The sequence below is a fragment of the Lagopus leucura genome, unplaced genomic scaffold, assembly GCF_019238085.1.
Source record: "Lagopus leucura isolate 7727_CA_CO unplaced genomic scaffold, USGS_WTPT01 Super-Scaffold_100001, whole genome shotgun sequence".
Lineage (NCBI taxonomy): Eukaryota > Metazoa > Chordata > Aves > Galliformes > Phasianidae > Lagopus > Lagopus leucura.
Window position 1 is genome coordinate 48,336,446 of NW_024962262.1, and position 22,034 is coordinate 48,358,479.

At 37.0% G+C, this 22,034-nt stretch overlaps 1 protein-coding gene across 1 annotated transcript in view; it reads left to right on the forward strand.

Moving 5' to 3' along the window:
* The window catches only part of VWA3B (von Willebrand factor A domain containing 3B), a 68,979-nt gene that overhangs the window by 44,975 nt on the left and 1,970 nt on the right, over window positions 1-22,034 (forward strand). The window contains exons 21-28 of the mRNA XM_042868396.1: window positions 3,965-4,083; window positions 6,196-6,246; window positions 8,380-8,599; window positions 14,304-14,424; window positions 14,701-14,825; window positions 15,479-15,619; window positions 16,103-16,203; window positions 19,168-19,406. Of these exons, the coding sequence (XP_042724330.1) occupies window positions 3,965-4,083; window positions 6,196-6,246; window positions 8,380-8,599; window positions 14,304-14,424; window positions 14,701-14,825; window positions 15,479-15,619; window positions 16,103-16,203; window positions 19,168-19,406 (1,117 nt within the window). The remainder of the gene's footprint in view (window positions 1-3,964; window positions 4,084-6,195; window positions 6,247-8,379; window positions 8,600-14,303; window positions 14,425-14,700; window positions 14,826-15,478; window positions 15,620-16,102; window positions 16,204-19,167; window positions 19,407-22,034) is intronic.

A 22,034-nucleotide genomic window follows, 5' to 3' on the forward strand; every position in this document is an offset into this window, starting at 1 on the left:
ATAGATGTAAAGAATTCTGAAGGTGCAAAATCCATGATGAATCCTGTATTATAAAAACGTAGTTGCTATTCCCTTTAAGGGAAATCCATTTTGTATCAAGTTTCTCTAAATTAATTCTTATGAATGCTATTAGTTCAATGAACACATTGCAGCTCATTTTAAGTAATGATAAAAGCTACTTTTTAAAACAGTACTCAAAGAAAGAACTGAACAGCATTTGTTTAAATAATTACGAATACACAAGATATATTGGAACAGGATGTGATATACAGCTAAGCAAAATATTTACAGCATGTATACATATGTACAATTTAAAATTGTTGTATTTGGTTTGTGAATTCAGGTCATATCTGAATTTTTATATGTTTTATAACAGCATGTGGATTGTGGAAGCAGAACCAGATCCTTGATTTCAGTAAAACTAAGTCAAACTTAATCTTTCTAAGGAGTTTTTTTGAAGTGTAAGACTTTTTTGGTAAACAATTAAGAAGGTGAATTTTGTATTAGAAACACTCAAAAATATGCCTTTCCCCATTTTGAATGGAAAATAGCTGTTTTTTTTTTTTAAAAAAAAAAACCAAAACAAACACACATATTCAATTGTTAAAACTGCACAAAATAATCTCCTGTAAGTGAAATGCCAAACAAAAAGCAGTATGATTTTCAAATAACTTTTATGACTGATCTCTGAGCAGTCACGTCTTTCTCTATTTTCTTCTGAATACAGCTACTAAGTAGGGCTCTTTCTTCCACGTTTCTAATTGAAGACTCCTTTGAATACTCTCCAGATCATCCTGAGCTGCATTTGAACTGCTATTTGCAAAACTAATCTTTGCAAATTGTGGTCTTTGAAAATATTTCATTTTTGGAAGTTTAAAAAAAAATAATTGAGGTTGTGAATAAGGTGGCATCAGTCGAGCCTGTAAGCTCTGGAATCCTTTCTTCTGGGAGACTCATGCCAGCATGTCAAAGAAGAGCAAAAAACAGGTTCTGAGATGAACTAAAGAGCTTGAACAGGAGACACTGATAGATGAATGAAGAATCACAGAATGGTTTAGGAAGGGACTTCTGGAGGTCATCTATGCCAGTCCAAGAATTTTCTTGGTTATCCCAGCTGCAAAACTCCATTGAGGATCATAAATGTATGGACAATTTTGCGTTCATTCTTCTGAGATCTTAGTGTTCTTGCTGTGGAATGCAGACATTCTTGACTGCTTTTCTGGGGATAATACAGTTTTTATTCTCAGCCTTTGCTAGCAGTGATGATGGACTACCTGTGAGCAGTTTTCTCACCTTGGAGTTGAAGAAAGTAAAATGGTTTCCATGACAACAATTCATTAACAAGAGGCTAACCTATTCTTTCAATTGTATGGGACCTTTTAGTTTCACCTGAAATTTTTCAGAGGTTGAGCTGTTAAAGTACCTATCGAATTTGTATCCAGAAAAAAATAAATCTGTTTGGAGACCTTTCTCAATGACATTATAGTAGTTCTGAAGTAAACCTTTGCTACAGAACCATCTATGTTTCAGATTGTGGCATCTTCAGTACAGCTTTTCAAGTCGTGAATTTTTGACTCAGTGCTTTAACCAAAATAGTCATGTCCAAACCCAGCCAGAACAAGAAATCTTCTTATCAGCCTAAAATGAGAATTTTTTTTTCTAGAGTTATTTAGTTTTGTCCTTAGAATTTCAAATTTTCTGTTGTGAAATGAAAGCTGTTCTAAAACACGTGACTTCTTTTGATATGAAAGTACTTAATTTAGAAAATAACAAAATATTTTGGCACTAAAAAAGCCTCCTTGTCATTTTTTTTTCAGCTGAATCTGTCAAATTTCAGTTGACTTTGTGAACAGTTTCCATTCTCTGAAAGTATGCTTAGTATTTCAAATTTACTGTTTGCTAGGAACACACTCAGTTCCAGTTTTATTCTCTAATATTATAAGAATCTGTTTATATTTGTCTGTCCTCCACAATCTATTTGGAGCTTTTTCCAAAATGTATTAAATATGTAAATAAGTAATGCTTTTTGTACCTGGCATAGCTCTGGGAATTTGTTATGGGATTGGGACAGAGGGCTTCTGCATGGTGAATCCCTGCTGAATTTTTGTAAACTTAGTTGGGGTAACATAGCAAACAATAACCAGGGCAGTATAAGGCTAGTGCTTTCAGTTCCTTGCCTTCCATCTTTCAAACTTCACCTGGAAATGAGAGGTAGCCAGACTGCATAGCTAACAGTTGTGAGCAGAGATTTGCCTCCTCTGTCTGTTTCACTGGCATGTTCCCATTAATCTTAGCTCCTAAGTGATTTTAAAATTAATCCAACGCGTGGAGTTTTGATGTGGGCTGGCAGTGAAATGACAGCGATTTATAAATCAGATATCTTCTGGAAGAGAGATTTGCAGCTCAACAACCAGCTGCAAATAGGGAATGGAAGTCACACTTGCTGGAAAAAACGGTTCTTCAGAAGTTATTTGGAATCCAGCTAGGTTGTGATAATTCAAACTTGCACAAATGCACACAAAAACACTGAAAAGTGCTTTTTGTTATTGCTTAAAGCAGTCTTGTTATTATTTTATTTTCTGATTGCTTGCCTTGTCCCTCCCAACAGTGGTTTTAGTTCTATTTAACCTCATCCATCTTTTTGACATTACACTTGGAGAAGCTTACCGTTCAGCCACGTGTTCTGAAGAAAGTTTTGGGGAGAGCAGCATTCTCTGCCTTCTCTATTTCCTTATATTTTTTCTCTTCATAGTAATCATCATAACACTGGTAAATAAATGCTTTTCTTATTGGAATTGCTAAGCAATTAAAAAGACTGAAGGACAATGGGACTTTGAACTGAGAGATGGGAAGGCATCTTTCTTCCTTTCTGTCATCCTTTTCCACCCTTTTCTCTGTCTTTTTAAGATGTACTAAAGTAGTGAATTTGCCTTATGAGGATGATATGTTGTGAGCTTTGAGAGAGATGGAGGTTCCTGGTTCTGACCAAGCTCATTCGTTTCCTAAGCCTAGTGTGGTCAATTAAGACAAGTTTCAGTGAGTGATATCCACCTTGTTCTCTTTTTGGTGATCAGTGATCAGTGTAGCCAAAAATCTCTCTCTGGCTTTGATTTTTTAATTCCTTAGAAAACACAGTCCTCCAGGATAAGAGTACTAAATACTCTGAAATGCACATTACATAAATTATTATATGTATCTGCTAGAATTAGATGCTAGTAAGTACAAGAGTGTTGTTTTAAAGCAGTACAATCTGAAATACACTCATAATATAGATGTGCTTATATCCTTTTCATGATTAGAGTGAGTTTTTTAAGAGTACTGGTTTATCTAGAATTAACGCTACAACCTCCTGAAGGGAGGTTGTGGTGAAGAGGGGTTTGGCCTCTTCTCCCAGGCAACGAGCAGGACACAGGGTAATGGTTGCAAGTTGTATCAGAGGAGGTTTAGATTAGACATAAGGAAGAAGTTTTTTTCTCAGAGAGTGGTCAGGCACTGGAATGGCTGCCCAGGGAGGTGGTGGAGTCGCCGTCCCTGGCTGTGTTCAAGAGGCATCTGGATGAGGAGCTACCAGATATGGTTTAGTGCTTGTGGTGGCAATGGTGATGAGGAGATGGTTGGACTAGATGATCTTATAAGTCGTTTCCAACCTTGTGATTCTATGATTCTAATTAGTACTAATTGTGATTTACCTCGTCCTGCAGTAATTGATTTGCAACTTCTGTGTGAAAGGATTGTATCACTTCACAACATGACGTTACCAGTCTGAAAATACGTTAATTCAGGCATTTCTTCCTGATGTTCAGTCATCATTCCTTTGGAGCGCTCAGAGCTTTCTTTCCGCAGCCTTCCCATGTTCCTTCTGTCCATTCTGATCCTTAGATCCTTGGATCTATGGGTGTTCTGTTGTTCTGATGGAGGAAAAGTTGTATGATAAATGATGTCTCTTTCTTTTACTGTACCATAGATACTATCATTGGCCCATCTGAGCAATGACAAGAAGCGGATCACGCTAATTAATCCTCAGGCAGTGAATCTTGATGCCTATAAAGAGAAGTTGGAACAAGCAATTAAATCCTTCGAAAGGCAAGTGTACTCATAAGAAGTGTATGCTATTTGCAGTCTAAAATCAAATTTTTCTTACGTAGTGGATACTTGCACACACATTGTTTGCTTGATGTTGGTAATTCCACATGTTGACAAACTTTAATCAACCATCAACATGTAAGAGAACTATTTATTTTCTTTAGGCAAAATGAAGAATAATTAGAAAACCACAGTAGATAACGCCAGTTCCTTTTTAAGCATGTAATATCCCTGTTTTTCATTCCCACTTCTGATTGCTAAATGCATATGTTTTTTTTGCAGTAAAAATGGAGAATTATAATTTGTAGATGCTTCTTGCTACGTCTAATATTAGTGGTATTCAGTGTGGAAAAATCTGTTGTTGCTCTGTTACGGAGACAGTGCTGTTATTATCAGTCTGATGAATGCAGAGAAGTCAGGATTTGACACTCACTTTGGCAGGAGGGTGGGCAAGTAGTATATTTTTGACAACAACTTCGGAAGAATTTTCAAATTTTCATTGCTGTTCTCTGCTATTGAATACTTAATATTTATTGACTTCAATTTTGAAGGAAAAAATAGATGTTTTCTGTTTAAATACAGACCATCTTTTCCTGAGGAAAAGCATTTTCACAGTATTATCCCTCTCTCAAGTTTGGGGACTGAAAGTGCAGTTAACGTGTTTGCCTTCAGAGCTCAATGAATCACATGTATACACAATAAAAGATCATTTACAATATAAACAAGACTCATTGTTTCTAATATGCTACATGTGAAACAGCAACCCAGACAAATTCATTTTTCTGTAAATTCAAAATTACTTTTCCAATAATTCATTTTTAAAAGGCTGCAATTCAGCTGAGTAGTATGAGTAGTGTTCAATATGAGTAGTGACTAGTCACAGATTTATTCTGACACCTGCAGTTGAGACAATATGTCAGGGCATGCAGTTTTCAAGAACAGAAGCAAGCATGACAGTATCTTTCCCATACATAGATTGACCTTAGCTTCAATTTAAGAAGTAGAGAAGTGGCAAGGGCAAATATTTCACGCTCTGACAAAGGAAAAATCCAGTACTGAAGATGAAACAGGCTGAGAGCTTCAAAACATGCGTGGTCTTTTATAGCCAGAGGCTTTTATAAATGAAGTGGTTATGAGTGTGCACATTTCGAAGCATGAAATAGTCAGTGGAGCATGCTGAGACTGCAGATTGTGAACCAGCTAAGTGATTTGCATTCTAAAAGTGCTTGGGTTTGGCTTCTAGTAGATACAATTAGCCAACAAGAAATTCATGTTCATAATTTCTGCTAATGGCCTTTTTCACATGGAACGGTAAAACTAGCAAGTTTTTTAAAAGTCTAATGACTGTTATCTGATTTTTTTCTAACACTGAGTCTGTTCTTTTATTCCCAAAGGGAGTTTGTTTTTCTATAATTACAGCAATTAGGATCATCTGTAGAGCTTTATTTCTGTAGTGTGAAGTGAAGTAAATGAGTGATGACTTAATTGTTTTAGCTGATAAGAAAGAAAACTCTGAGCTAGATGGTCTAATAAGAGTTTATGATTAATGTCTAAAAAGCAAAAGCAGAAGGTTTAGTGGTCTTTTTAAACTCCATTGCTTTGGGATAATCACATCTGTTTGATGGTCAGTAATTGTTCTGTAGCCTGAATTTAATGAAGTAAAAACATGAATGGCCCAACTAAGGGTTTATCTTAGCAGAAGAAAAACAATTAGCACTGCTCTCCATGTGTCTGTAGACTACCGTTTTCTTAAACTGTTTAATTGGAAGAATTTAACCAGCATTTAATCAGTGCTAGGATTTGATTTGGCTTGCTAGCTCTGAATATAACCACCCATACAAAATCCTGGCAGGAAGCAATAGTGTTTGCCACTAATCCTTCCATGAGCCTGAAACAGTCACATTGCTACTTGATGGAATATGCTGTTTTCCCATCTCTTTCAGCTGATAATTTCGTGGCTGAGTGCTAAGTATAGAATTTGATGATACAGTGCTCTTGGGATACAAATCATTGCAGATCATTTCAGAAACTGTATTTGTTTGCTGTTTTCACATCATCAGACGCACAAAGAACTGCATTCCCTCAAAACAACTGCTTTGCTTTCTTTAATAGGCGCCTAAATCTACTTATCTGGAGAGCACTATCTCAGGAGGAAAGAGACAAGTAAGCTATCACCCTTTGGTTCCCTAACTTACCTCTCTGACAGGCTGATCATAAACACACAACACTTCTTTTTATCATTATTTCTGCAACCGTCTTGTTTTATCTTCAGATGTTCCATGCCTGTACCTTTGTTTCAAGAATATATGTGCGGTGTGTAGTAATATTAAATTCTGCATCACCTTCTTGCAGCACTGGTTGTTTTTAGAGGAAATGACTTGCATTCCTTTTGAACTGGTCGATTGTTAACCAGTGTGAAGTGGCAGGGCCTTGGGCATCGCGTTATATCTTCTCTCATCCAGTAAAAAGCACCTCAGTGGCTGGTTTGTAAGTTACATCTTTAGTTACTGCCCTTACAGAAGTGGGCCGCTGTGGTATATCACAACAAAGGTTTGTAGTACGGTAACTGGCTTTTTCCTCTTTATTAGTTTAGAAAACCAAAGACTGTGAAAATGGAACTGACATCAGTGAAGGTCTGTCTACTTCACAAAATAAAGGGAAAATCAAATAATGAAAATGGAATGGGTGGGAAATATTTCAGGCAGAAAAATGGGGGTAAACACCAGAAAGCTTTTAAAAATTCTTGGGCTCATGAACAAAAATACACAGTTCTGTCATCAACAAGGAGAACTATTTTGGCTAAAAAAACCAGTCTGGTGCAGAGAGGAAATGAAGCCTATTAAACAAAAGAACAGCATAACATCTAATAGAGGGAATAGCTGTTTGTTAATTCAAACAGTGTATAGTTGACAAGGTGGTGCCAAAAATATTTTATTGTGGGTAAGATATGAGCAATCGTGTATATTAAAGAAATAAAGAAATCTAGCAAAGTCTGTTGCTTGACCAATATAGTAAGTTTGTTAACGTTGGTGCATTAAAGTTGAAATACTTGATCTATTTCTCTTCCAGATTTGTTATTTAAATGATCATGTTTATATATGATAAAATCATGACAAAATCCTTCCAAAATCCTTAGGAAACTGTGGAGAGGGGGTAATAAGGTGTACGAACTTGGTCAAAGGAGTCCTCAAAGAATTGGTTGAGGACCCCCTAGTTCATTCACAGGTACTGAATGGTTATCACGTGCTACCAGAGAAATTTGTATTTAGTGGAGAAGTAATAATGCGATTGTGTACAAAGTATTTGAGAAATTCAGTTCAGGAGATCCAATAATTTAACTAGACATTGATTCTAGACGAATAAAGGATTCAGTTAATAGAGAGCACAATCTAAATAAATAACTGTACCAGCCAGTATAATTTCATTACAAATCATTTCCTACAGAAGTAGCGAGAGGAACAGTGAGAAGGAATAGGGCAATGCAGTAGACATCACCATGATTGTATGTGTTGATAAGACAGATGCATAAATACATGTAGATTTCACATTTTAAATGATGGCACAGCTGTAAAGAAGAGCCAGAATAGTGACTCTAATAGCTTCAGTTCTATAAGGAAGTATCTCACTTCCAATTACAGATTCTACCTGTGCTGCGTTTTGGAAGTTTAGTGTGTTTGTTCATCAACAGAATGACTGTATCTTCTTCAGATTTTCATGTATAGGTGCTTTGAGTGTGCAGCTTCAATGTGGCTCTTCAGTGCAGTGGCCAAAAATGTTACCTAAAGCCTGCATGGAAGCAAACTTCTGATCATAAAGTGAGCAGAGCAGTACTGAGAGGAACAAGCAGCAGGTTCTCTTTTGATGTCATCAGTCAAGACTGATGTGGCAAATCAGGACTTAAATAGGGATCTGGTGCCATTTTAGACTATCTCAGTGTTTGCTACTTTGTCCTACCTGCTGCTCTAGAAGGAGCAAGGATTTCCATGATTTCTGCATTATATCATTAAGTTACTTACTGGTGCCTAAGACATTCCAGGGAAGCTAAATTTGGCATCAAATACTCAGCCACTTGAATTGCTCTATAGATGTTTTTCTATGAGATATCATTAAGGCAGGTGCAGTTGTTTAGCTAAACTCATCCGGATGAAATAGAAGAATTTGTGGCATGCACAGCATAGATTGCATTACTTTTGTGTCTTATTCTGCATTTAAAGTTTGAATGTAAATTTGTAAAGTATTGCCAAAATAAAATTTTATCCCATGGATAATTATTCATATATTTATTTATTTATTGAGATTTGAAGAGGATGGGCCGGTTCAATACATGCAGCATAAGGAAGCTTTGTTGGAGGCTTTAGAGAATCTGGGATGGCCAATTTCCTATGAAGACGTAATACTGTTAGAAGATGAGATACTGGCGGCGTTAACATACATGCAGCAAGCCTCTGATCTTCAGGAAGCTGTCAAAAAGGAAACTGAGAAGAGCTCAAAATCACGCATCAGCAAAAGTAAAAAGGTACAGATTGGAAGGGCATAGTTTGTTTTTTTTTTCCCCAGATATTCCTCTTCAGTATGTACTTCTGCAATAATTTAGTTCTGTGCTAATACCTCATCCATTTGGCATTTAGTGTGATGCTATAAAAATGGGTAGAGGAAATGTCAACAGTTTACAGGCTGGTTGTTTGGCCCGGTTCCATGAAACACAGAAAGCAGGTAAGCAGGTAGAGTGCAAGTTTTCATTGGAAGTTCCAGGGAACTGAGAGTTCTGCAGCTGAAAGCACCATAGAAATCTAGAGTCTTTGAGTAAAACATCATTATCTCCCCTGCAAGGGCAGCAGAGATATATGAAAAGCAATTATGATGCAGGGCTTGTGATTGAATTAATGTCAGATGAACAGGGATAAAAGATCTTGTGATATCAACTCTTTATTGCAATCTGTGATATCTTTAGTTTGAAAGAGAAGGGATGAGATTTAGCTCAGTACGCAGACACAGAAGTTTAGCTGTCCTTAAAACATAGGCATCTACAGGTAGCTAATCTCACATTGTTGTGAATGGAACTGACAGTCAGTTGCACCTGGAGAGCTGTTGATCACATCCAGAAGTGAACACCTACTTTTGGCAAGCCAGAGGCCTCTCTCCCTTCCTTTAACACATTAGCAGAAAGTAGACCAAGTACTTGAAAACTGACTGAAATGTGAGAAGTTTGATTAATCTTATGTATACATCCCCCAGCTGAACCTCAGGTTTTATGTGGAATGCTATTGAGAGATTTAATGAAATGCCCATGGGAATGCTTGGAGCAACAAATATTAAGAACATTATTTTATTCCACGTTCTGGGAAGTGTGCAGCCTAACTACACTGAGCATACTTTTCAATTAGACTTTCCTGTTGTGAAATATACGTTCAGGAAGCATAGATTAAAATGCTGGATTCTCCTGTTATCATTTTCAGGGTAATTTTGAAAAAGGATTGAGTCTATATTATGCTTTTACCTTTAAATTACGTTGCATAATAACTTTTATAAACAGGAATATATGTCTGTGCTGTTAAAATCCCAGAGAATGCTTAAAACCTTACTCTTGATCTGAAAAATTCACAGTCTTCTGTGCTGAGTTTTGGCTTCATTAAAGAGTGAGTGAACTTTCAGGGAAGTCAAGAACATTCCTTTAAGTTTAAAGGAACAGTTTGTCATTCCCCAGTGGTAAGATTTTTGTACACTCGATGCTTTAAAATTCAGAGTACTTCTGAAAAATTCAAACCATCTCTTACTTGGTTTCAACTTTTACTTACATCTAAAAACTCCATCAAAAAGGACTTCACGGGAAGTGCTGCTGCTCTGCAGAACAGCTTTCTGGTTAGAGTTGTACTCTGATAATATTAAAATAAGGTCGCTAGGAAGTTACTAAGGAAGAAGATCTCTCAAACGTTTTAGCCTCTGAAGGAAGATGAGTAAAAACAAATAGAGAAATCATCATAAAACTCACATTAGTACATTCCTTTTCTTTTTTACTGTTTTATATTACTGAGTGAGGGAGTTTTCTTTGACAAAGCTTGAATGCAAGGTTGGCATAGATACCATGAATTTTGAAAAAAGTCCTATGGTTACATATGGAAATCACGATCAAACGATGATAACAGTTCCTTATTGCCCTGATGTATGTGCATAGGGATGTGTCTACATACATATATATACATACACGCATGCATCAATGTGAGGAGTTAGGTTAGGTGAAATTGCAATGAGCACAGTACTACACTGTGGTGTGACTTTGAAGCAGAGAACAGGTACATACAATTGGAATTTACCATGACTTGCGAATTATGCCAAGTATTGCCATGTGCTACCTAGGAGGTCATGCATAGTATGCTATGCACAGAAATGTAGTGCCAGTATTTAAAAAAGCAATCTCTTATCTGACATTTCGTGACTGAAATATACCCTTCTTTTCATTGACATCAACAACAGTTTTTGCAATGAGCTGTGGTTTTTACATGCATAAATTATTTAAAAAATTACATTAAATCGACAAGAATATGTTACAATAATACAGTCCATGTATGAAAATAAATGATAAAGGGAAGGATTGCATTTCATTTTTGGTCATTTTGGAGAATTTATTCCACTAAGAGTGTATGTTTGAAAACATCTCAATGTCTTTAGAAAACAGAAGGTGATTCACATTACATTCATCTGAAAATATTACATTGCCTGCATGGTTATCTTAATTGTTGATTTACCTTTGCCATATAATGCCCCAATGCAAAAGTAGCAGAAATATTTTCATGTGTCATTTGTTGACTGTACTTTTAGTGTTGCCTTGAAACACCAACGTGTGCTCTTAGACATGAAGTGATTAACACTGTGCAATCTCTTATCCTGAGTCAACCTGCTTTAGGAGCTTAATCAGAGCTTCATCTTCAGTAATTGCTAATCTGCAACTGAAAAGCTTTAAGAGTGAGAGGCAGAAACGCAGATGTAATTAGAATTCTGTTTATGTGGCAAAAAAAAAGATTAAAAAACCAGCAAAAAACTGTGGAGCCTTTTTAAAATGCTGCCAAAAGCTTCTCCAAGTGTAATTTCTGTCTATAAAATGGGTTAGAAAGTAATCTGCCAGCTGAAATACATTACATTACTGTGACAAAATAGCAGATATGACACTCGGTGAGAACTACCATTATGAGAGAGCAGAAAAATCCAGTTATCAACAAGGCAGATTTCTCATTTTTTTTTACTAAACTCAAAACATCTTAGTTTTTAGCTTTTGAGTGTACCTAATTACCTTCACAAGTTCCTAAAAGAATCAGTAATCCTTTTTGGATGTCCTTGCTATGGGAGCTTTCTGTTTAAGCCTACAACTGAATTAATGTTCTGGTTATCCTCCCTCTGTGCTCTGACCTTCGCAGGAAGCTGTGTTCAGGATGCTCTGTTTGTTTCTGTCTGACAGGGAGGCTATGGCAATGCTTTGTTGAGAGAGGCTGACATCCATCTGCACAAGGCCATAAACACAATTATTATCAGGCAACATATAAAATGCTGAAAATTGATGATTGCCTAATTGGAGGGCCAATTGTAGACTGTATCTTAGTTTACTCAGTATTTATTTCTTTATTTACAGCTATTTCTTTATGTACAGATTAAAGTGTACGTTGACCAAAATCTTCCTCTTCAATCTGGCACTTTGCATTCATTTAAAAATGAGGAATGTATCATTTACTATGCTGTAATAAGTAACAGCTTTGGCATTAGATATGTTATCTGGCTTCTCTTATGAACTTGACAGGCATAAAGGTCAGCTCTCATTTCCTATTGTTTTTATCGCTGAATTATAAAGCTGTTTACAGCATGATGTTTCATCTGGTAAGAGACGTGTTCAAGATCCTCTGCTTCTCAATTAGACCACTTCAGGTCTTCTGGTATTACTGATTTTCAAAAATAGCTTCCAGGTCAGTTTTGTGCATCCTGTTAATGGCCAGCACAATTTCGTGGAAAGTATTCCAGTCCCTAAGCTGTAATCTGACCGTTGCACTCCTCATAGGAAAAATTAATGTTTCTGCATATGGACGTCCATTTCTGCAAACAAATAAAGTTGAATCCCTTGCAAAGGATCCACTCTAAATAAGGAGGCACTTTTAAAAGTACTATGATTCCCACAAGATAAGCCTGGATTCGTAAGGCTAATGCTTGCTTGTGACCCACGTGATAAAAATAATCTGAAGTGGTTAATAAGCATAATGTGTTCTGCAAAGCATGTTTATTTGGGTAGAAAGGGACCTCTAGCAGCTCACTGATTCCATTCTTTCTGAAAAAATGTGTTTCAGATCTGATTGATTTAATCATTCCTAGTGAAATATTTATAGTGGATACTTGACTGTTTACAAGAATGGAAATTCTGTTTCTCTGTTGGCAGTTTCTTTTATTTCCTGGTGTCCTACTTCTTACACTTCTCATTCTTCCATGCTGTTTAAGGAGCTGTTGACACTTCTTCTACATTTCATATGCTTCCTAAACATCTTGGCATCTCCTGTCCTTCTTCTGATGCCTCTTTATGGAGACGAGGTAAAACAAGCATCCCAAGTAGCACAACAACAAGAAAGTTACAACTAATTTTCCTAATTACCTAGAAATGTCTGGTCAAATTTTCCATTGTCATCAATGGCATAATCTGTTGAACAAACAAAAAAGTGTAGCTACAAAAAGTTAGGCTCTTTCATGAAACTGGATTGTGGTCTACACAGAAAGGCCTCATTGCCACTGTGCAATGAGCAGTGGTTTTTTGGTCCTGGAGGTATTTCACCTGTGTATTGCCAAAGTTTCAGCCACGAAGCCTGTCCACTCTCAGCTACAGTAGGAAGGTGCAAAAACTCATGTATTTGAAAGAGAATTTTAAAATACAGCAGATTTTGGCCATAGAAAACAAAGTTGGCTTTACCCCGTGTGGTTTGATGCATTTCTTTCATCAGAAGCAGAGCTAAGCAGAGTGCAAATTCCAGTCATTCAGGTGAAAAATTTTGCAACAGCAATCCTGGACAATGATATTCCTGAAATAGGCACTCTGGGAGTGCCTGGGTCAGTCACACCGCTACCTAAAGGCTGTGTGCTAGTAAGAAGGATGGGTTTGGCTTCAGATTTCCTGAGCCACCTGGATTCGGCACTGCTTGGAGCCTTCACTGTGGGTGCTCACGCACTCTTTAGCACTTGAGTTAAAGAGGGCCGCTGGAGGTTGCCCAAGTTATTAGTCAAGCATTACAAGTTAGTTTAAAATAAATATTCAGCACCAGCTGTCCCTTTAGAGTGAAGTAAATGGTTTACCCAAAGACCTTGTTGTGTCTGTGGAACTGTAAGTCTTTGCAGTCAAATCAGCCTTTGCCAGGTTCAAGCAGAAGCTAAGTGCTCTGAAGGGCTTTCATTTTAGGCTGAGCTGGAAAAACAGAAGTGGTGCTATAATTAGCATTCTGTAGGGGTAAAGAGTAAAGTGGAAAGAAACGACACATCTCCCATTTAAAATATGTCCTCCTTTGTGTGTGTGCTGCTTATTTGGGGGATTTTTTTTTTTTTGGATTTTTTGTTTGTTTGGGGGGGGGGGGGGGTTGGGGGGGGGTGAGAGATGGGGAAAAAAATGTGATAATTTTGTGATACTTATATTAAAACAGAGCAGATGAATTAGCAAAAGCTTTTCCTATCTTTTACATCAGTACTGCTTGTTATTTAGGGCAAACCAAGTACCAAAAGGGCAAACCAAGTATCAAAATCAAATGTGCCTTTGTAGACATAAATAAAAAAAATAAGTTAAAAAAAGTTTACTTTTAAACTTAAAGGTAAGTTTACTCTGAAGACATACCTTACTGGGAATAAAGATAAGTAGAGTTTTCCTTACCTCATTCTTGAATCTGAATTGTCCAACTTTCTAAATGTTTTCCTACAAAAATGACAGCCACAGCCGTGATTCATCAAGGTAAATCTCTTCCTAAACACTTAAAATACAGGTATTATTGTGATTGTATCAAATGAGATTTAACAGTGAAAACGCAAAGGTAATCTTATCCATCAGTGCTTCTGCTAATACACAGTGTTCTTTTTATAGCTATTCTGTGAATGGTAACAGAGTTCAGTGCATTATATTCCCTAAATTTTAGTTGATTCCAAAGGGTAGGTTTGGGCTGACTGGCTGCTGTGGAAAAAGAAAAAAAGAATAAAATAACTGTATCAAATTGCAGAGACTTGAAGAAGACACTGTGAAGTCAAAGTCTAAAAGGCAACGAAAGGGCAGAGTATTTGTGACTCTCAAAAACCAGAAAGTGATTGCAAGATCAGACATCACAGGATTTTATTATCCAGGTATATATTTTTGTCCACATTTTAAATATTTATGGGTGACACATTACTTGTTTGGCTACTTTGTTTTACGGTGTTTTTAAGAATGCTTTTTAAGTCTTCCTTTTTGAGGGAAAAATTTCTCTATTGTCTTGGTACAATTTATCCTGGCTAAATGCAAATGAAGAATATAGTATAGGTACACTTGAACTCAGTGATCTCTAACAGCCTATAGGATTTTTTTTACAAAATGACAAGAGACAAAAATAATTCTGGTATTTCATAGTGTTGTTCTTTTAGGAACTGTGATAAAGAATGTCAGTTCTACCTGTGCACTTGTTGACTTCAACCATGGCGAGAGCTGGGTTGTACCTCTGAAGTTCATTCTGCCTGTGGGAGGTGCCATGCCATGTACATATCTACAGGTGAAAAATAGTTTGTATTTTCTGTGACATCAAATACACATTTTTAATTTTGTCTCTCTGTTAACACACTGAAAAAAAAAAGGATAGTATATGATAAGAGAGTCTTTAGTGATAGCATATTTAAATGTAGTTAAATCTAGACACATACTACTTTTCCCTTCAGAATGAAGGCAAATCCTGACCAGGTAGGTAGTTCCTGGTGTTCTGTGAGTTGAGCATCCTATTCCAGAGAAGATCTGCAGAATTTGAAGTTGAAAAATGTAGCTTCTGTCTCCGTTTTTAACTTGATTTTTATATAAGACTTTTATATATGCAATAACCTGAAATTCTCAAGGTTAGTTTAAAAGCCCACTAAGCTGCAAACGTTCAAGGTGGTAAAGATCTGCAAGAGTGTTCTCATTCTGTTCAGCTTGCTAGTTGAGCCTTGGTGCCAAGTCCTTTAGTAGGACTTTGTCCTTTTTTTTTTGCTGTGTTTTCTCGCTGATTCAGTGGAAATGATGAGTGATCAGTAAATGGAAGGACCAAATTCATTTTCTTTTTAAGATTCATATTAAAGCATGGAAACACACCAGAATGATGATTCCTTTAAATATTTCTTAACATTTAATTTTGTGCCTTGTTCACAAGCTATACGGTTCTTCCCTGGTCTGTAGGTGGGAGACTATGTATTTGCCAGAACTGGGACACAGACAGGGAACAATTATTGTTATGTGCCTGCCATTGTCATAGCAACACCAGAAATGGGGAAAACGGGTGCTAAACTCTACACAGTTCTAATGTTCAGCAACAAGAAAGTAAGTATGACTAGAAAATGAAACTATTTTGGTAATTGTGTTACAATCATTCAGTTTTTGATGAGGCAGACATAATTTTCCAGGCTAAGGAGCTTACTGTCCTGCTTCCTGTCTCCAGTTAACCGAAGTAAATCAGAATTCGGGGCCCAATGTAGAGCCAATGGAAAAAATACAAAATGCAAAATCCTGAAGGATAGTTCATTTGGCAGCTTTCACAAGCTCTGTGCTGCTAATGAGAAATACAGGGTTTTCATCACAGTTGGTACAATCTTCATTTCATTTCACTACATTTGTTTGTAAGCCATTGTGATAATTATACTGCATTTTTCTTAGTGCAATATTAAGAAAATGTACCTCATACTTGAAAATATTATCTTTAGAGGCTGATAACAGTTGCATGAAACCAGTTGGCTTTTTATACATATATTTCTTCATTGTTTCTGAGTTTAGACTTAAATTAAATGAATGTTGATGGTATTACAGCAGGAACACTGCGTAAGAAGTTGCCTTATTAAAATCAGCCAAACCAAATATGCCTTCTCCTGTCGGTATATAAGAATGGTGCAGAGGGTGGATTCTACAGTGTGAGTATGCTCAAATCTAAAAATGTAGAAGTTGCTTCACATGAATGCTAAATGTTGCACTTTTGGATCAACTGTGCTTTCAGACTTCCATGAATAATTCTCTATTGCTGCCATGATCTGTTTTGCTCTTAACATGTAAGCAAGTGATACGACCCGCACGCATGTGCAAATTTTATTACCTGGCAATTTGTTGTCCTATCTCCATTCTGGAAACACTGGAGATACATCATGGCTTGAAGTTGTTGCAGGATTGCCAAAATGTGAATTTCTACATAATGTTTCCAGATTGTGATCACAGGTTTGGTTGTATATTCACTGGCCAGGTTGTCGAGAAGATAGTTGAAGTTAAATTAATGAAGAGGAAATAAATGTTTCAAACAATATTGTTCCCACAGCCCAAAAGAATAGATTTTCATTTAAAGCATGCATTTTACAGGCTTTAAATTAAATAGAACAGATTTTGGCATAACCCCAAATAGCATAAACTTTTCAAGCCGAATGGTTGATCACACCAAAGCATTAGAGTCTGAAGTTTTCATTACATCATCTCTGGTTTTTCTCTCAGCAGCTGTAGCTTTTAGAAACAAACAGTGATTTTTGAAATGGCAACTTATGTGCTATTTTAGATTTTGGCCTGTAAAATGTCTCTGTCTTTGAGGATGGCACTGTTCAGATCGTCCTCAAATTACCCATATTAAAGGAACATGAGAAGTGCTTCCAAGCAATGTCATTAATGCTTTTACTTATGTCTGATTAGCTGTATTTTAAAGACAATGAGGCCCAGATACACAAAGGGATAGCATGGGACTCAGAGCAGTAAAACCTGAGTGTCTGGCAGTTATGAGAGGGGAGCTGAGTTGCCTTAGCTCTATGGATGTATATCGAATGCCACAATTTGTGGTGCAGAGTTTAAGGCAGGTACTGATGAAGACAGCTGAGCATCTAAAACCAAGACTCTCTTACCTTAGATGGCTACTTGCAGCCCTGAACTTGGCATATTCGAGACATTTGGATTCATGGGGTCCTCTTTGGCATCGTATACGCTATATGAATAGTAAATTTTTGGCATACAGTCAATGTAGATAGACTTAACATGAGGAATTCAGGTGCAGCATATTAAAGCACCAATAAAAACCTCAGTGGTTAGTGCTGATCCACAGTATTCCACAATTCTGCCGCCAGAATCGCAGCATGCTCTTTTGCACATTCCCTACTTCAACATGTAATGCAGTATATTTCTCTCCATCTTTTTCAAGAATTACCAATAGAAGCCTTGTACTCCAGAGGTTGTATAGTTAAGAGTCTTACAAATTTCCCACTTGTTAGAGCTGTCACTCTCTACAGTGTGTTGCTTTGTGAGTTACGTGTAGACAGCCCCTGACAATGCACTCAGTATTTCAGAATGTTCTGCTATTGCTTGCAGTGTTTTCAGCTAGGATTGATGTTCTCTGTAAATCCACATATTTGCAAAGTGAAATCCCATTCCTTTGTTGGTACTTAATGTGTTACTGTAGTATCACGTAGACATACATACTGTCCTCTTCTGGGCACTGACTGCATTAACTCAGTGGCTGCAACAAAAAAAAGCCAGTACTGGCCATGATTTTACTTTGTATTTGTTTGCTTTTGTAACCAGAATGCTATGTTGAAAGATTATTTTCCTTTTACAAGGAGGTTTACATTCAAAGACATTAAATAACTGTTTAATTAGTGACTTATTAATCAGTTACTAATATTAGCAATGCTATGGCAGAGCTCCAGCTCAGATTGAGCTGGAGTTTCCAGTTGTCAGTGACAATGGATGTGTGCCTCCAGCTGGAATTTATTATTCCTTATATTCTAAGTGAGATACCTACCTCTCATGTCATACTGACCAGAGAGAGGCCGTGCAGCGTACTGCTCATCCACATGCACAGATAATAAGGACAGACTGATGTTGCTGTTAGAAATAAACAAAGCAGAAGCATAATTTAACCAGAATGGAAACAAAAGGCTTAATGGCAATACTGATAAAATAGCTCAAAGCAAAATGGTTCCTTTGTGCTAAGTCCTGTAGAAGTAAGAACTAAAACATGAATTGGAAAGCCTATGCTTCTCTGTTGACAGAGAGCACACATGGCTCTTGCATTTCAAATCTTCAGCTCTGAGTTCTTTGGAATTGTCTTTTTGATGTCTGTTTTTGGGTGTGTACTAGGAGATGTGTTTAATTCACTAATTTTTAGAGCTACTAATGTATATCCCATTATTTTAAGGTCATCAGGCACTGTCTGTTTGGAGTGTTTTTCTGCCATCACAGTAGAAAGAAATAACTTTGGGTCTGCAAATGTAGCCAACAAGTTCCATACACAAAACACCACACAATCAGGGCCCCCACAATAAAAGACAGTTATTTCTCAAATCTTTGTAATCATAAGGTAGATAGAAATAGGGGCCTGAGCCAGAAATTGAGGAACCATTCTCATTTGATGTCAGTAAATCCAGGTAACTGAATTTTTGTTTCAGTTCTGAGGCACTTCTGATAACGTGGGGCTTAGTGTGGATGGGGAGACATCTGTAACTACGTTTTGGGTCACAACTATTGTGCAAATTCTAGAAAGTTCAAGAGTGGTGTGGGAATGGGCTATGAAGGGTACGAATTTGTGCTGAACTGTATTAGGATTGAGATTAACAGGGACATTGTCCAGAGTGTTTTTAGATGAGTAACTGAATGAAATATGTTAGCAAGGAATATCATATCTACAGATGAGAGAGAAACAGCTGGGCTGTTCTGTCCATATTTTGTAACTAAAAAGGAAGTTGAATTATAATGCACTCATAGCCTTGTTAAATGCTCAAGAGTATGATAAGTCCTTCTCTTGTTAGCAGTGTAAGATGTGGGAGAGGATAAAATCTGTGTCATATTAAAAAGGATTTAAAATAGTATACAATATGTGAGCTTAGTGCATTCCTTTGCTAACTTTCTAGCCCAGATAAAGAGACTCCAGAGCCCCGTCTACACTCATCTTTGGAAAATGAAGGAGGAGAAGTAGCAGAGAACAGTACTGTGAAAGGAAACAGGGGAAAACAGAAAAAGAAGAAGAGAGCGGAGGACGAAAGACATGCCAAGGGAAGAATGATGGACTCTGATCTTTTGCTTGTCTCCAGGAGGGTGGTAAAACACAGAGGAAGAAATTCACTGGCTAGCAATGAAGAAGAATTTGAAGGTAAAGATTTAGATTCTAAGCGTTAAGGACTAAACAGGTCTGATAAGTTTATCCCCACAAAAGAAAGTAGGGTTCTGTTGTCTTTTCTGGGTGTTAGACCAGTCTGCTTTCCCTTGTCTTATGTGATGGCATTCATCCACCTCATTTGGAAACCATTCTTTACACTTACCATTCTTTGCCTGATTCCACATTAAAGGGAATAAATGAATAAAGCATGTTCTGGCACATCCTACCTTAATTTCCCAAATGTTTACAGCAGCAGTGAAGATGCAGTAACATCAACCTTAGTACCTGCTAGTAAGCATATTGTAAATTGAGATCTTTCTACTATTTATTACTTTTAGATGAAAGGTACATTTTTTACCTCAGATATTGCATTATTGTACATGGAGCTCTATGCTTTTAAGATTAAATTGCTTTCCGTGTCTGAGCTAGCTCACCTAAAGCAGCCATCAGTATCTGTACTGCCTGCCACTTCTCCAGTAGAGACCTGGGCTAGTCTGATACACCATAGCTTTCCATGGCCAGCTCTTCCTTTTTATGAGACTACTGTCAGTGGAAAGGTAACAGGATTTTTATAGAGTCATAGAATCACAGAATCATTTGAGTTGGAAGGGATCTTTAAGGATCATCTACTCTGCAATGAACAGGAACACCAACAGTTAAATCAGGTTGCTCAGAGTCCTGTCCAGTCTGATGGGGTATCCATCACCTCTCTGCGCAACCTGTCCCAGTGCCTGGCAATACTCGTTTATTCCAGATTCCTCTTTCTTGGATGTCTTGAGATGCAGATGCTGTGTCAATATGAAATGCTGACACGATCAGCAAAATCCTGTTATTGGTTTTGTGCAGGTTGAATAGAAAGATGAAAAGAGCAGTGAATATCTATCACTTTAATCTTGCTTAGCCTTACCAAATAATTTCATAATATTCTATCAAGACTCTGTCAGGACTTCAAGGTAGACGCAGGTTGAATGTGCTGAGGAGGATCCCCTGACCTCTTCTGATTGCACCATAGACCCTGTTGGCTTTTCTTTTCCTTTTTTTTTTTTTTCCTTAAATTTCTTTCTGTTTGCAAGTGTTTCATTAGAAAGGAGAAGGTCAACGAGATGATAAAGATGTTTAAGGTGTGTGGTCATCCTCACAGAGTTTTATCAGATACTTTCTGATATAATCTCTGCATAGGATTGTGTATTTATCCTTTCTGGGTGCTTTCTTGTTCCACTTTCAAACTATGCTAATGATTTCATAGTATTTTGTGAATATAGTTTTGTAAATTATATCAGATGTGCAACACACATCTGTTTCAACTGTGTATATATGCATATGTAATATGCATATATATATATATAAACAAATGTATCTTTGGTCTGTGTTTTGTAATTCATTCATGTGCTAATCAGCATGTCTTCCTGCAAACAGTTCTGCTCATTCCATGTGTACATTTCTGTTGTGTTCTATGAGAAAGTAATTTTTGAACTCGAGTCAGCAGTGCCCAACATAGAGCTGGATTTTTCTGCTCACAGAGATGATGTGGGTTCAGCAACATGGTTCTTACATAGTTGGTTGATGAAGCCTTTCATTTCCATGAAGCCTTGGATTTCCACAGAACTGTGGCCATTGGGTGAACTAATGGGACATTTAGAATTGTTTGTGATTTGGTTTGTTCTGAACCAAAATATTCCTGAAGAATCAGTAACTCTCTCCTATTGTTCCTACTCAGGGAAACAAGGAAACAACACTAAAAGAAATTAATAAAGTTCAAGTAGTTGTATCGTATTTAGTGTATATTAGCTTCCTTATAGTGTGGATGTGTAATTTTGAATTATTTCTTCCAGAACTATTGTATTTGGCACAGTATTATTTTAATCCATGCCTACTGCTCCTGTAGTTTTAGCTAGTTCAGTGTGTTTGTTTGTAAAAGAGTGAAGTCCTGGCAAATTCTTGCTAGATTTTAGACAGCCAATGAATCTTTGTGTAGCTCTAATATACAACTATTTGGTTGAACAAGATCATAAATCCTTATTTTCTCATTGGCAATTATTTTTATAGGCACTTAAATATGTGTGTTTGTTTCCACAGAAAAATTCTTCTTCCTCTCTTTCTAGTCACCCCTCTGTTGTGTAATGCCTAAAATGAATGTCCTTTCCATATATGCCCTTGTTAATTTTCTGAAATGGTGGTCTAGGTAAAAACTGAATCAGAAAAAAAATTCTGAGTGAAGTACAGGTGTGATATGCAATAATAATCTGTAGGGCCTGACAAACCAGCAAATCGTAGCTAGCAGAACCCAAATCTCATTCCAGTTTATAATGAGATGTGACTTGAAGCAATTACACTGATGATTACTGTAATGCCAATATGGGATAGGTGGGAGACCTCTCAAAATGATCATTTTCCATCCTTTTCAGAGGCAAATCTAGTTCAGCTGAATTGAGTTCAAAAGTGTAACTAACAGCTGTGGCACCTGGCAGTCTGGGGTATTGGCTGCATTTCCCAAATCAGGATTTCACATTTTTAGCACCCACTTGTTTTCCAATCTCATTTTGCAGATAGTTCATTCACCATTTGGAGCCATCATTATAAAGCAGTGTTCCCATCTGTTGGTCATGGCTTGTTTAATAAGCA